Raw genomic sequence first — 12778 nt, 5'->3', positions numbered from 1 at the left:
CCAGCCTACTGAAGCTAATTTTATTAAATTTCAGCAGCTGGAACAGTAGTAGCTACTGATCTGTCAGCCTCTAACTCCATGGTGGGTGATCCTCCACATGTAGTAAGTAGACTGCACACAGAAGCAGAAGTCAAAGTGTGCATAAAGTATCCTGTCCTCCAAACAGCAGAGGTCAGTTCTCTGATCATGGTTTGATATTCAAAAATAGGTGGGCATTGTTGAAACTTCCTGTCTGCTCTGTTGATGTAAACTGCCTCTCCAACTGGTGGTTTACAAGAAATTTAAAGGACTGATGGTCGGCCATTTTGCCCCTTCAGCATTCTCTTTACCTATTTTTGAGAGCCAGCAATAAAATCCAAGATATTAGTAGTCAGGTGTGGTAGTATATGTCTACAATCCCAACACTCAGAGGATTTAGTTCAAAGCCAGCTTTGGCTACATAGGCAGAGATCGTATCAAAATACAAATCACTTTAAAACAAGGATATTCAAAAGCCAATTGCATATACAGGGATGTTAGAACTGAATGTGCATGCTGAGGGAAAAAGCAGGTAGGAAAAGACCTAAGTATACACATCAAGTATACATATCGGGCTAGAATTTAACACAGGGACATTGAATAACAAACCATCAACAAATTCTGACCTACTCAAAGGAACAAAATAAATTTATTAGAAGTGGTTCCTTAAAAAGACCAAAAAGCCAAATGGCAGGCCTACTAGTCAAAACAATCTAAAACAGGCAACCTAAGAGACAGCTCAGGGCTGGAGAGATGGCTCATTGGTTAAGAGCAATGACTCTTCTTCCTGAGGTTCTGAGTTCAATTCGGTGGGAGACACTGTCTCAAAAAATGTGGACAGCGATCAAAGAAATTATCATCGACATCCACATCTAGCTTACACACACACACACACACACACACACACACACACATACACACAAACCTTACTCACAAAATGCTAGTAGGTAAATTTCCCATTAAAAAACAAAACAACAATACCTTTGAAGGCATGGCTCAGTGGGGAGAGTAAGTATTTTACATGAGAGGCTCTGTAAAATTTCCTCTGCACTTACACAAATACTTCTAGAGGCAGGTGGCACTTGGCCAATGTACTCAAAGTGTTATCACTTGCACTCTCAAGCACACACATCAAACAAAACCTGTCCATCAACAAATAAGGCTATGTCTTATTCAACTCTTGTTAAAAACGGAGGTAAATGAAGACATTTTCAGATGACAAAAGCAAGTCAATTTCATACTATCAAACTTGCCCTCCAAGAAGTATGTGTTTTCCAGATGAAATGAATTCAGAGCTATGCAAAGAAACACAGTCCTCATCTGGGCTAGAGGTACACAAACCTATCTATTATCTTAATACTTGGGAGACCAAGGCAGAATTTCCAGATTGAGGCCAGCCTTCAGGTAAAGAAAGATGCTCGCTCACAAGCCTGACTGGCCTGAGTTCAATGGCCTGCACGCAAGGCCTGTTAGGAGAGAATTAGTTCCTAAAAGCTGTACATGTACACACACACACACACACACACACACACAAACACACAATTTCAGAGTTTTTCAGTTACTCCCCAAAATCAACTAAATAGAAGATCTAAATAATAAAAAACCCTCTAATATAGAAAACAATAATAAAATGTATTCACTTTAAATGTCAATAGAGTAAGTGCTCTAATCAGAAGACAGACTGGCAGAGTGCCTAAAAACATGATCTAAGTATGTGCTCTCTATGCACAAGAGTTTCAGTTTAGCTCCTCAAACACAAATACACTGGAAAAAAGATATTCCATGTAAACAGTAACAAAAAAAGAGCAAGGGGGAGCTATATAAATATCAAACCAATTGTCTTTAGTTAAAAACAGGTACCAAGTCAAATATATTATTACATATTAATAAAATTGCATGCATTAATAAAATTGCATGCCAGGTATGCTGACATTTGCCTGTGATCCCAGCAAATTGTACGCTAGGTCAACCTAGGTTACATGGCAAAACCTTGTACCAAGAAATTAAAACCAAAAAACAATAAATACAGCAATAACATTCAATAACTATACAGTTATGTGCCTAATATGATCATCAAAATACAGCAAGTGAAAACTGACAGACTGAAAGCACAGTTACAACCTCGATATCCCACTCAATAACAGGATGACAACACAGACAATAAGCCAAGGGTCTGGGGTACAGTTCAGCAGCAGAACATTGTCTGCCCCGGTAAGGCCGAGGGTCCAGTCTCCAGCAAGTCCAAATTTAAAAAATCAAGAAAACAGAGAGATTGAACAGTACAGTAAGCCAACTAGAAATCTCTTAAAATAGCACTAAAAAACCAGACCTTTGTAAGAAAGATTTTAGAATCAGTCAGAAGTTATCATAGAAAAAGTTCTTCTGAGCTATTTGGTAGTAGGTAATTTTAGTTTATCTACTTTAACGGGATTTTTAAGATGTGATTTTAAATAATTTTATTAATAAGTTTGGAGAAAGTTAAGATCAAACATTTTTTAAAATGTGTCTGGGGCAGGAGAAATGGCTCAAATACCAGCGAAGACTCTGTTTATGCGTGTTTTGAAGCAGTGGTACAACAGAGTCCAAGCTTAGCTCAAATGCATCATTCTCTGTGGCCATGCAGCATTACTACTCCCAGCATCAGCAATCTGTATTATGTAAAACTATGTGTATCCTTTAGCAGTTCTAGCATAGTTGTTTATTTGGGTTATTTACAGTGATCTATTAGGTTCTTAGTTCCACAATTTGGTCTCATTTTCTTCTTTGTATCTTCCCAAGTTTATACCACAATATTTTACAAGGTAAGTATTAAGTACTTCTTAATGACAAAATACTTAAGAAGCATTGGTTGGGGAGACAGAGGCAGAGCAGGGCGACAGCCACCCTCTTCTACCCCTTGAAAATCTGAAACTTTTGATTTAGAAAGTCTTGAAGAGGAGGGAGGCAGAGCAGCACAGACACATAAGAATCACTGAATCTTGGAGTGTAAGGATTTATATTGCAGCCCAAGATCATAAAAAACAAAACACCAGAGACCAGGCCAGTATCCTGTTGGCAGATCAGCAAAATAAAATAGCTCCCCAGATAGTGCTACTTTAGTAAAGTTTTCAGCCAGCATACCCCACCCAAGAACACAGCTTCCCAGAAGCTACTTAGATCTTCATCCTCATAACTGAGCACATAATACAGAGTAACAGATATCCAGAGAAAATTTCCAGCATGAAACTCAAAGACCAAAACAAGCAGTAAGGTGGGAAAACAAAACTCTCTGGCGGAAGCACACCATCAAAGAGAAAGTAACTTAAAAATTAAAAGCCAGTACTCATTGTAACTCTATAGATATGGGAAGGTACTGTCCTCGAACCAGGACATGAATTCAAGTCAACCCACTTGAAAGCAAACAAACTCAACATCTGAATAATAAGTTTCTAAGAAAGAAGACAGAAAAGAAATGGAGAAAGAAACCAACCAATTAATTTGAGAAAGTTTTCGGCAGAGGTTATTAAAACTAAAAGGCCAAAAAATGATCCAGGAAAATGGATGAAATCAGACTCCTTGTAAAGTGTGCACATGGGAGAGAGGAGGGAGGAGAACAGGTAAAAAATCAGAATGGCTTTAGACTTTTCAACAGCCTAACATCAATAAAAGCAATGGAGCAACTCGGCAATATCTGGATGGAAAATTACTTCGGGATTAGAATCATGTAACCACTACAACTGCCACTATTCTAGCCAGAAAAAAAAAAAAAAAAAAGTTTTCAATCCCAAAAGTCTGAAACAAACACCTTTGTTACTGAGAAATTACATTCAGGAAGGGCCTAGAGGATGTGCTCCAGTAAGGTAAGATGAAGAAAACCAAGAAAGCGAAAGTTACTGCCAAAATAACAGAAATTCTCCACCAGCAGTCTACAGAAAGGGACAGTAAAGTTACCCAGGACTACTACCTGTGCTCTTGTAACAGGGGAGAAAGCTTTCACTGTTAGAAGAGGAAACCTTAAATTATCTAACATTTTTAAATGTCGATTTAAAGAATTTGAAGTAGAATTAAGATAAATACATAGAAAACTCAGAAAATGGAAACCCGGAAACCCAAACCAGAGGGGGAAAAATAGTTACAAACACTGATTTAGTCAAGCTAAGCAAAGGTCAGCATATAAAAAAGACAGACGAGATGGGGGTGGGCAGAAAACAGGTAGCACTAATTTCAAATGTTCCATAGCAGAAACTAACAGATAATTCCTTTTAAAAAAAATCAACACATAAACATTGCAACATTGCAATTTACAATGACATAGGAATAAAATGCAAAATGAGCATTTAGAAAAAAACATTGTCTCTAAGGAAAGGAAATCTGGGATGGGACAGAAAAGAAACTGGGTTTCCCAACTAGCCCAATAGAATCGTCTTGACTTAGGACTCAAGGTACTCAGGATTAACCAGAAGGAGAAGTCAATTTTGTCCTAGCAGAGTCAAGAAACGTAAAATGTAAGGTTGTAAATTTTAAATTATATCTTCAAATACAGGTAGCTTTCAAGAGGCCAATGAATACAAAGACAAAGGTGCTGAGGCCATACCCCCTCTCTCATACCCCAGAAGTTTGTGACAGAGTAGTGGAATGTGATGCCAGTTTAAAGAGGTCTGAAGCAGGGTGAAACCATGGCATGCTGGCTGGTCTAGTTCATAAGACAATGTTTTTTCTGCTAAGCTGTATCTTCTGTTTTTTTTTTTTGTGTGTGTGTGTGGATTCTGGCTGTTTAGTCCATCCTAAAATCCAGCTGTTTCTACCTAAAATTCTCCCACCATTCTTGGTTCATCTCTTCACTTACTACTATCATCCAGGATCATATCAACAATGGACATGGAAAAACAAATTTCATTTACTGCTTGATTCTCAATATGATACAGTCCTTCATGAACTTATTAATATACCATGAAATAAAAACTGTCAGTGTGCTAGCTGGAGACTCCTTTTATGTCACAAAAACTATTGCTGAGATGGAGAGGCCAGTCATCTACTGACTGAGACACTAACCTGAAGAGCTAGAAATGACAGCAGTCTTAGTTGCAAGTATTGATCACTGTTAGTTGAAAAATGCATAAAGAAAATTTGAAGAACAAAAACATCAATAAGAAGAACTAGTTTTCAAATAGAAGATTATTTCAGTGTAAAGTTCCTAGGTGAAAACAATGACTCCAGTTATTCCACTCTGTCGACCTACAACAGCTGTACAGAATGCACAGTTTACAGACAGGACTCAACTACTAAAACAGGCATCCTTTAGAATAGATACTCCTCAACACGATGTTTTTGTCCTTAGATATAGGCTTCTACTGGATTTAATTTTATTTGTTGAGCACTGAATTCAGGGTCTTATGTAGGCTAAGCAGTGAGCTACATGCTATACCCCAATATTTCTGAAGATGACTTAATGAGAATGAGGACTCCGATTTAAAGGTACAATTTTCATCAATAACTATACTCAAATACATAAAGTTGTTTACTAGTTTTACTAAGTGGTTTGGGATGTTAGACTCTTAATAGTTGGAAGAGACTATGTGAGGTCATATCCAATTCAACACAGCAGTTTGTTCTATTAATATTCCTATTCTACCCTCTACCATCGTCCATTGGCTGCACTGCAAAACCCATCAACAAAAGCATCTACTTCCATGCTTTGCCTTTAGACTTTTCTACCAATGACAAAACAGAAGTTCTTAACAACTGAATTAAACCAAACCACTCCCTGCTTGAAACTCAAGTGCTTTTTAAAGATTTATTTATTTATTTTATGTATGAGTACGCTGTAGCTGTTTTCAGACATACCAGAAGAGGGCATCAGATCCCATTACAGATGGTTGTGAGCCACCATGTGGTTGCTGGGAATTGAACTTGCGACCTCTGGAAGAGCAATCAGTGCTCTTAACTGCTGAGCCATCTCTCCAGCCCCCAACTCAGGTGTTTTTAGTAGAATCACTACAACCTGGCTCCTGCTAGTCTTCAGAACCTGTGTTCACTTCATACTTTCACCTTCTGCCACTCTGGAACCTAGCCCTCCAAATACAGCTTTTCCATTTCAAAGTCCCCCATTCCACCTTTCAGGATCAGGTTACTCAATCTAATAAGACGTGTTGGCTTCAACACACACACACACACACACACACACACACACACACACACTGGATGAATACCCCGAAGGGAAAAAAAAAGCTTCCTACTAATATCTTTTTTGGCCTATCTCTATATTCTCCAAGAGAATATAAGAAAGTTCTGTAAACAAAGAGAACCTGTCCGCCTGTCAGTGAAGTCTTTCTCCCCAGGGGATGGAGATATATAGATATAGATATAGATATAGATATAGATATAGATATAGATATAGATATAGATGAGAGAGAGAGAGAGAGAGAACTCCGTTTTAAAGACAACTTTCATCAATAATTTGGTGGTTTGGGATGTTAGACTCTTAATAGTTGGAAGAGACTATGTGAGGTCATATCCAATTCAACACAGCAGTTTGCTCTGTAATATTCCTACAATCCCAACGTCATCGTATCTCATCAACTAAGGTCAATTTACCTTCCCCAAATCAGAAATCTGATTACTGTCTTAAATTTTTCGACTAGTCAGGGCTTTAAATGCAACCTCTGATATTGATTTGAGCTGGATAACTTTTTGGTTAACTTTTTTTTTTTTTGGTGGTGTTGGGGGTGGGGAATTGGAGGCAGAATTTCAGAGCAATGGTAATTTTGCCTCCTCAAGAAAATAGGACATTCCTACACAACAATAAACATTTGAAGAGGTTCATCCTCTCCTCCCCAAACAGACTATAACCTGGACAAGTAAGAGAGGACACCATGTGTAAACTCTCTGCAAGGCAATTACTGAGAATTATAGTCTTCAAAAATTAAATCTGAGAGCTGACTGGAGAGCAACTCCTGAGATCGGAGCCGAGGGGCAAGCCAGATGTTTTCACAGCACCGAAACTGGGAGGGCGCGAGCAGCAATAAATACTAAATAAAGTCTAAAAGAAACCGGAGGGATTATCTGCCAAAGCTGAAGCCCCGAAAGGTGTTTTAAGATGCTCATCCAAGGTCAAGCCGCCCGTTAGTAGTCAAGTTAGAGAGGCAGCCAAGTCCTCCAATCCCACACTCATTCCCCTTATCTTATCGGTTTCGCTGACAGTGCTCGGAGTGCCAAAGCTCCAGAATCGGAAGGAAGGCGGGAGCAGTTGCGGACACCAGGAAGAGGGAGAGATACACGGCAGGGAAGGAGGGTCACTCCTCCCACGTGTCTGGAAGCCTGCGGTCCACCCGAGGGCGGCAGGACTAGCAGCGCTCACCTATCTGGAGCCCAGAGGCGGGTGGTACGATCCCGGGACACAGACACAAAGGCTCCCGGCGGGTAGAGGCAGCACACCAGGCCCCTCACGTCCAGTTCGTGGCCCGGGAGCGAGCAGCTCAGCCGGTATCTGGCGGCACCGCTCGCCATGGCCAGCGTGGATCCGGAGCCCGGCTCCGGGGCACAGCGCGAGACTCCTCCACAGGCCCGAGCCGGCGTGCGCCAGGCTGCGGCCCGAGACCCGCCTGCAGGAGAGGGGCGCTGGAGACCGGAAGAGCCAGTCAGCCGGTGCGGAAGGACCGCGGAGGAAGGGGCGCGCCGAGCGGACTGAGTGACACAGCAACCCTAATTTACACACCGGAATTCATCATCCGTCGCAGCCCGCAGTGACGCAGAGTGTGTGCGTCGGGCTGCTGAGGCATCACGGACCGAGACTCTCTCCCCTTCTGCGCCCTGGATCGTGTCCCGAAGAAGAGACGGTGAGATTAGGAAATTCTGCGTAGTCGCCAGAGGTTAGGGTTATGTTAGAACCCTGTCCATTTCAGAAAACCGAAGATCTGTAGTAGTTTAAGGGGGTAAATAGGAACTACAAATCCCACAATGCCGTGCGTCCCAGGTGGCTCACCGGCGCGCTGAATCCGGATGTTTTAAATCTAGGTTCTTAGCCTGACTACTCAGAGTAGTAGAGCGAAATTGCTTGTTTCCCTTACGTCACGATTTGTTTACCCATTTTCTGCATGGCTCTGGAGAGTCTTCCAAGATTTTTATCAATTAATTGCCTTTTCATTTAAGATGACTGAATCTGAAGCCAAAGAGTGGGAACTTTTAATCAACTCGCCTTCACCTCACGCTACCACTATGTTCTTACCTATGGTATCAGGTTTTGCTAATAAATACGGTGGTCCAAGTCCATTCTTCCCTAACGTGACAACTGTTTGCCCGAAGTTTGCCTCAGAAGGTCTAAGGTGAGGCAGAAAATGCCTTTAATTATTTAAAAAGGTATTACTGTATCTCGGGCTAGCCCCAAACTCGTGGTCTCTTGCTCCAATCTCTGAGCGGTGAAATTACAGGTGAGAATACGTATTTTTCGCCAAACTCCGATGGTGTTGATAGATGTCTCGCTACATTGCATTGAGAACATTAGTCTACATTGTAGTAAAGTTAGCTTTCCGTACTGTAGCATAGCATCCATCACACAACAAGCCTTTATTAAGTTGCCAAATCCAATTTGTGTATTTTTCTTCACTCTTCTTAAAAACCTCATTCTAAGCTTGAAAACACTATTTCCTCTCTCACGCGCGAGCGTGCGTGTGTGTATTTCTCTTGACTTTAGCTCTGAAATGCATTATTCCCTTTGTTTGGTAACCCCAATAGCTTTCGTTCTTAAGACTACACTGTTATATAGGCCTTTCCCATTTCCCTAATTTATTTTACTAAGGCCATTTTCCTTAGGTGTGTGTCTGCTTCAGCCATATTGAATTTGTCATCTTTCTCTGAACTGAACACACCATCTTTGAAGTTGGTGTTTCTAGGTTCCTAAAACACACAAACAAACAAACAAACAACTAATGCTATGGGAGGCTGATGCAGGAGGATCATGAGATTGAAGCATAGCATATATACTGAATTCTAGGACATTCTGGCTACAGGAAGAATTCCTATCTTAAGAAAACACACCACCCTGGTTCAACTGGAGAACAACATGTAGAAGAATGCAAATCGATCCATTTTTATCTCCTTGTACAAGGCTCAAGTCTAAGTGGATAAAAGACCTCCACATAAAACCAGATACACTGAAGCTAATTGAAGAGAAGGTGGGGAAGAACCTGGAATTCTTGGGCACAGGGGGAAAGTTCCTGAACAGAACACCAATGGCTTATGCTCTAAGATCAAGAATTGACAAATGGGACTTCATAAAATTTCAAAGTTTCTGTAAGGCAAAGGACACTGTCAATAGGACAAAACGGCAACCAACAAATTGGGATAAGATCTTTACCAATCCTACATCTAATAGAGGGCTACTATCCAAAATATACAAAGAACTCAAGAAATTAGACTTCAGACAACCAAATAGCCCTATTAAAAACTGGGTATAGAGCTTAACAAAGAATTCTCAACTGAGGAAACTCAAATGGCCGAGAAGCACCTAAAGAAATGTTCAGCATCCTTAGTCATCAGGGAAATGCAAATCAAAACAACCCTGAGATTCCATCTCACACCAGTCAGAATGACTAAGATTAAGAACTCAGGTGATAGTAGATGCTGGCGAGGGTGTGGAGAAAGGGGAACATTCCTCCATTGTTGGTGGGACTGCAAGATGGTGCAACTACTTTGGAAATCAGTCTGGCGGTTCCTCAGAAAATCGGACATAGCTATATGTCCTGAGGATCCAGCTATACCACCCCTGGGCATATACCCAGAAGATGCTCTAACATATAACAAGGACATATGCTCCACTATGTTCATAGCAACCTTATTTATAATAGCCAGAAGCTGGAAAGAACCCAGATGTCCTTCAACTGAGGAATGGATACAAAAAAATGTGGTACATTTACACAATGGAGTATTACTCAGCTATTAAAAACAATCAATTTGAGAAATTCTTAGGTAAATAGATGGAACTAGAAAATATCATCCTGAGTGAGGTAAGCCAATCACAAAAGAACACACATGGTATTCACTCACTGATTATTGGATATTAGCTCAAAATCTTGAAATACCCAAGATTCAACTCACAGATCACATGAAGCTCATGAAGAAGGAAGACCAAGTGGGGGTGTTTCGGTCCTTCTTAGAAGGAGTAACAAAATACTCAAGGGAGCAAATATGGAGACAAGGAACAGAAACTGAAGGAGGGGCCGTCTGGAGACCATTTCACCTGGTTATCCATCCCATGTGCAGTCACCAAAGGTAGATGCTGATGTGGAAGTCAGGAAGTGCATGCTGACAGGAGCCTGTTATAGATGTCTCCTTAGAAGTCTTCAAGAGTCTGACATATTCAGAGGCATATGCTCACAGCTAACTATTGAACTGATCATGGGGTTCCAATGAAGGAGTTAGATTGAAGACTATAGGAGCTGAAAGGGTTTGCGGCCCCATGAGGAGAGCACTAATACCAACCAACCAGAGCTCCCAGGGTCTAATCAGCCTGGGAGCACATAGGGAGAGATCCATGGCTCCAGCTGCATATGTAAAGGAGGAGGGCCCTGTTAGGCATAGGTGGGAGAAGAGGTCCTTGGCCTCATGAAGGCTGGACGCCCCAGTGGGTGGGAATTTGAGGGTGTAGGGGAATGAGGCAGGGTTGGGTATGGTGTTACAAGTACACACCTTCATTCCAGCACTTGGGGCAGAGGCAGGAGAATGTCTGAGTTTGAGACCAATCTTGTCTACATAGTGAGACCCTGTCTCAAAAAAAAGAAGAACATGGTTTGATGTCTTACATTTTAAATCCCAGTACTTGAGAGGAAGAGATAGGTGAATCTCTGAGTTTAAGGCTAAACTGGTCTACAGAGCAAGTTCCAGGACAGCCAGAACTACACAGAAAAAAAAAACTTGTTTCACAAAAATCAAAATAAATAAATAAAAATACACAGATAAAGTTACATATTATAGTTTTTGTTCTCAGTATGGTGTTTTTAGTATGACTTTGTTTAAAAAAAAAAGGCTAAATTCAGCTGGACTCAGGAGGCAGAGAGAGGCAAATTTCTGAGCTTGAGGCCTGCTTGGTCTATATAGGGAGTACCAGGATAGCCAGGACTACATAGAGAGACCTTGTCTCAAAAACAACAAAAACTCAAATTCATTATTGAAAAACTAATGTAAAAGATATGGAAATAAAGTTGGGGTCAGTATGGCCCAAAGTGGGTAACTTAGGACAAATTTTGCCAAACTAAGTACAAGGAATTTTAGCAATTAGTAATGACATTTGGTGTATCATTGGCATGTACATGGGTATGAAATTATGATAATAGAATATAAATAGGAAACTCTAGCCTCCTCTTTGTTTGCTAGCATAAACTGACAAAATCAAATATGATAAAAGGTATATGGATTGCATATACAGAAGCAATCACATAGTACAACTGCTCATGACCCCTAAATGATTCATGAGTGGACAATGTTTTGACATTGCTATATGGCACTGCCATCTTCAAATCTATTGGGACACATTAGAAGCTATCCTGTGGCCCACGGGCACATGTTGGTCATGCATGATAGATGTTGATATACCTCGTATGTATAGGTGTATTGAGTTTTTGTTTATCTTTCTAGAAGCTGAACCCAGGGTTCACATGAGCATGGTAAGCACCTACTAAGCTATATTTCCAACCCTCTTCATGTCTAAAGGGAAAAGGTATTTGGAGTTACAGAAAATATTAAGTGGCTCTAAGCAGATTTGTAAAAAGTCAGTAAGTTTGAAAAGCATCCAATGCTGGGACAAAGTCTGGCTGACCCAAAGGACAAACCTCAGTCTGAGTGATTCTCAAAGGGATAGTTGTTTGTGACAAAAATATGTCCAGCTATGCTGACAGGCTTTTTTCCTGCAATATGAGTTTAGTTTTCTCTGGTTAATGAGATTTTTCAGTAGAAAGACTCAGGCTTTCTGTTCCTCTTGGCTGCTCTGATCAGGTTGAAAGGTAACTTTGCTGAAAGTTTCTTCCTGCATTGGAGGTGGGGGAAAGTGCAGGAAGTTCCGAAGGACCTCAATTTTAAGGTGGCTTTAATTTATCAATGTACTATACTTCAAATCAAATTGCAGAATATTTTAAAAGAACATTTTTAGGAAAAGTGTTCTCTTAGGTCTCAAAGAATTTTAACTTCTTTGGCTAAAGTGCCAAATGCTTGGATTAAGATATCAAAATATAGGTGATCCTCAGCTTATAAAGGAGCTGCTTTCCCACAAGTTGCAAATGTCGTAAGCAAACATGTATTTAAGAAGCCAGAGAGATAGCTCAGCAAGTAGAGACGCTTGCCATCTGACTCCTACATTTGATCCCCAGAACCTCCGTAAAGGTGGTAGAGAAGAACTGACTCCACAAAGTCATCCTCTGATATACACACACATTGATGTGTACACCTCTGCAAGCACACACGCACACACACACACACACTCACACACACACTACTCATAGTAACTAAAACTTTCAAAAAATGCATTTAACATTAAATCGAGCTATCAAGTATTATTGTTAGCCTAGTCTACCTTAGATATACTTAGAACATTTATATTAGCCCGCTGCTGAGCAAAAGCTCTTGGCACAAATTGTATTTGATAAGGAAAAGTTGAATAGTTCCTATAGTCTGTTGATTAATCACACTCAGAACAATTATACATTTGTGATCCACCGTGGCTGGCTGGGATCTGCAGCTTGCTGCATTTCAGTATTCCAACACTATAGCATATCATATCCCACCAGTCCATGAA

At 40.6% G+C, this 12778-nt stretch overlaps 2 protein-coding genes across 3 annotated transcripts in view; one reads left to right on the top strand and one right to left on the bottom strand.

The window, feature by feature from the left end:
* Plaa (phospholipase A2 activating protein) overlaps positions 1 to 7694 on the bottom strand; it is a 32466-nt gene extending 24772 nt beyond the window's left edge. The window contains exon 1 of one of the 2 annotated variants that reach the window (XM_028773308.1): positions 7355 to 7694. In XM_028773308.1, coding sequence (XP_028629141.1) covers positions 7355 to 7503 — 149 coding nt within the window. In that variant the 5' untranslated portion in view covers positions 7504 to 7694. The remainder of the gene's footprint in view (positions 1 to 7354) is intronic. The other variant, XM_028773309.1, reaches the window with a different exon arrangement.
* A 49-nt stretch (positions 7695 to 7743) lies between these two features.
* Ift74 (intraflagellar transport 74) overlaps positions 7744 to 12778 on the top strand; it is an 85616-nt gene continuing 80581 nt past the window's right edge. Inside the window, exon 1 of the mRNA XM_028773303.1 lies at positions 7744 to 7832. The gene's annotated coding sequence lies outside the window, so the exon portion shown is untranslated. The remainder of the gene's footprint in view (positions 7833 to 12778) is intronic.

Source organism: Grammomys surdaster, unplaced genomic scaffold, assembly GCF_004785775.1.
Source record: "Grammomys surdaster isolate TR1022 unplaced genomic scaffold, NIH_TR_1.0 225, whole genome shotgun sequence".
Classification (NCBI taxonomy): Eukaryota; Metazoa; Chordata; class Mammalia; order Rodentia; family Muridae; genus Grammomys; species Grammomys surdaster.
The sequence above is the reverse complement of the archived record's forward strand: the minus strand, read 5'-3'. Positions and strand labels throughout refer to the sequence as shown.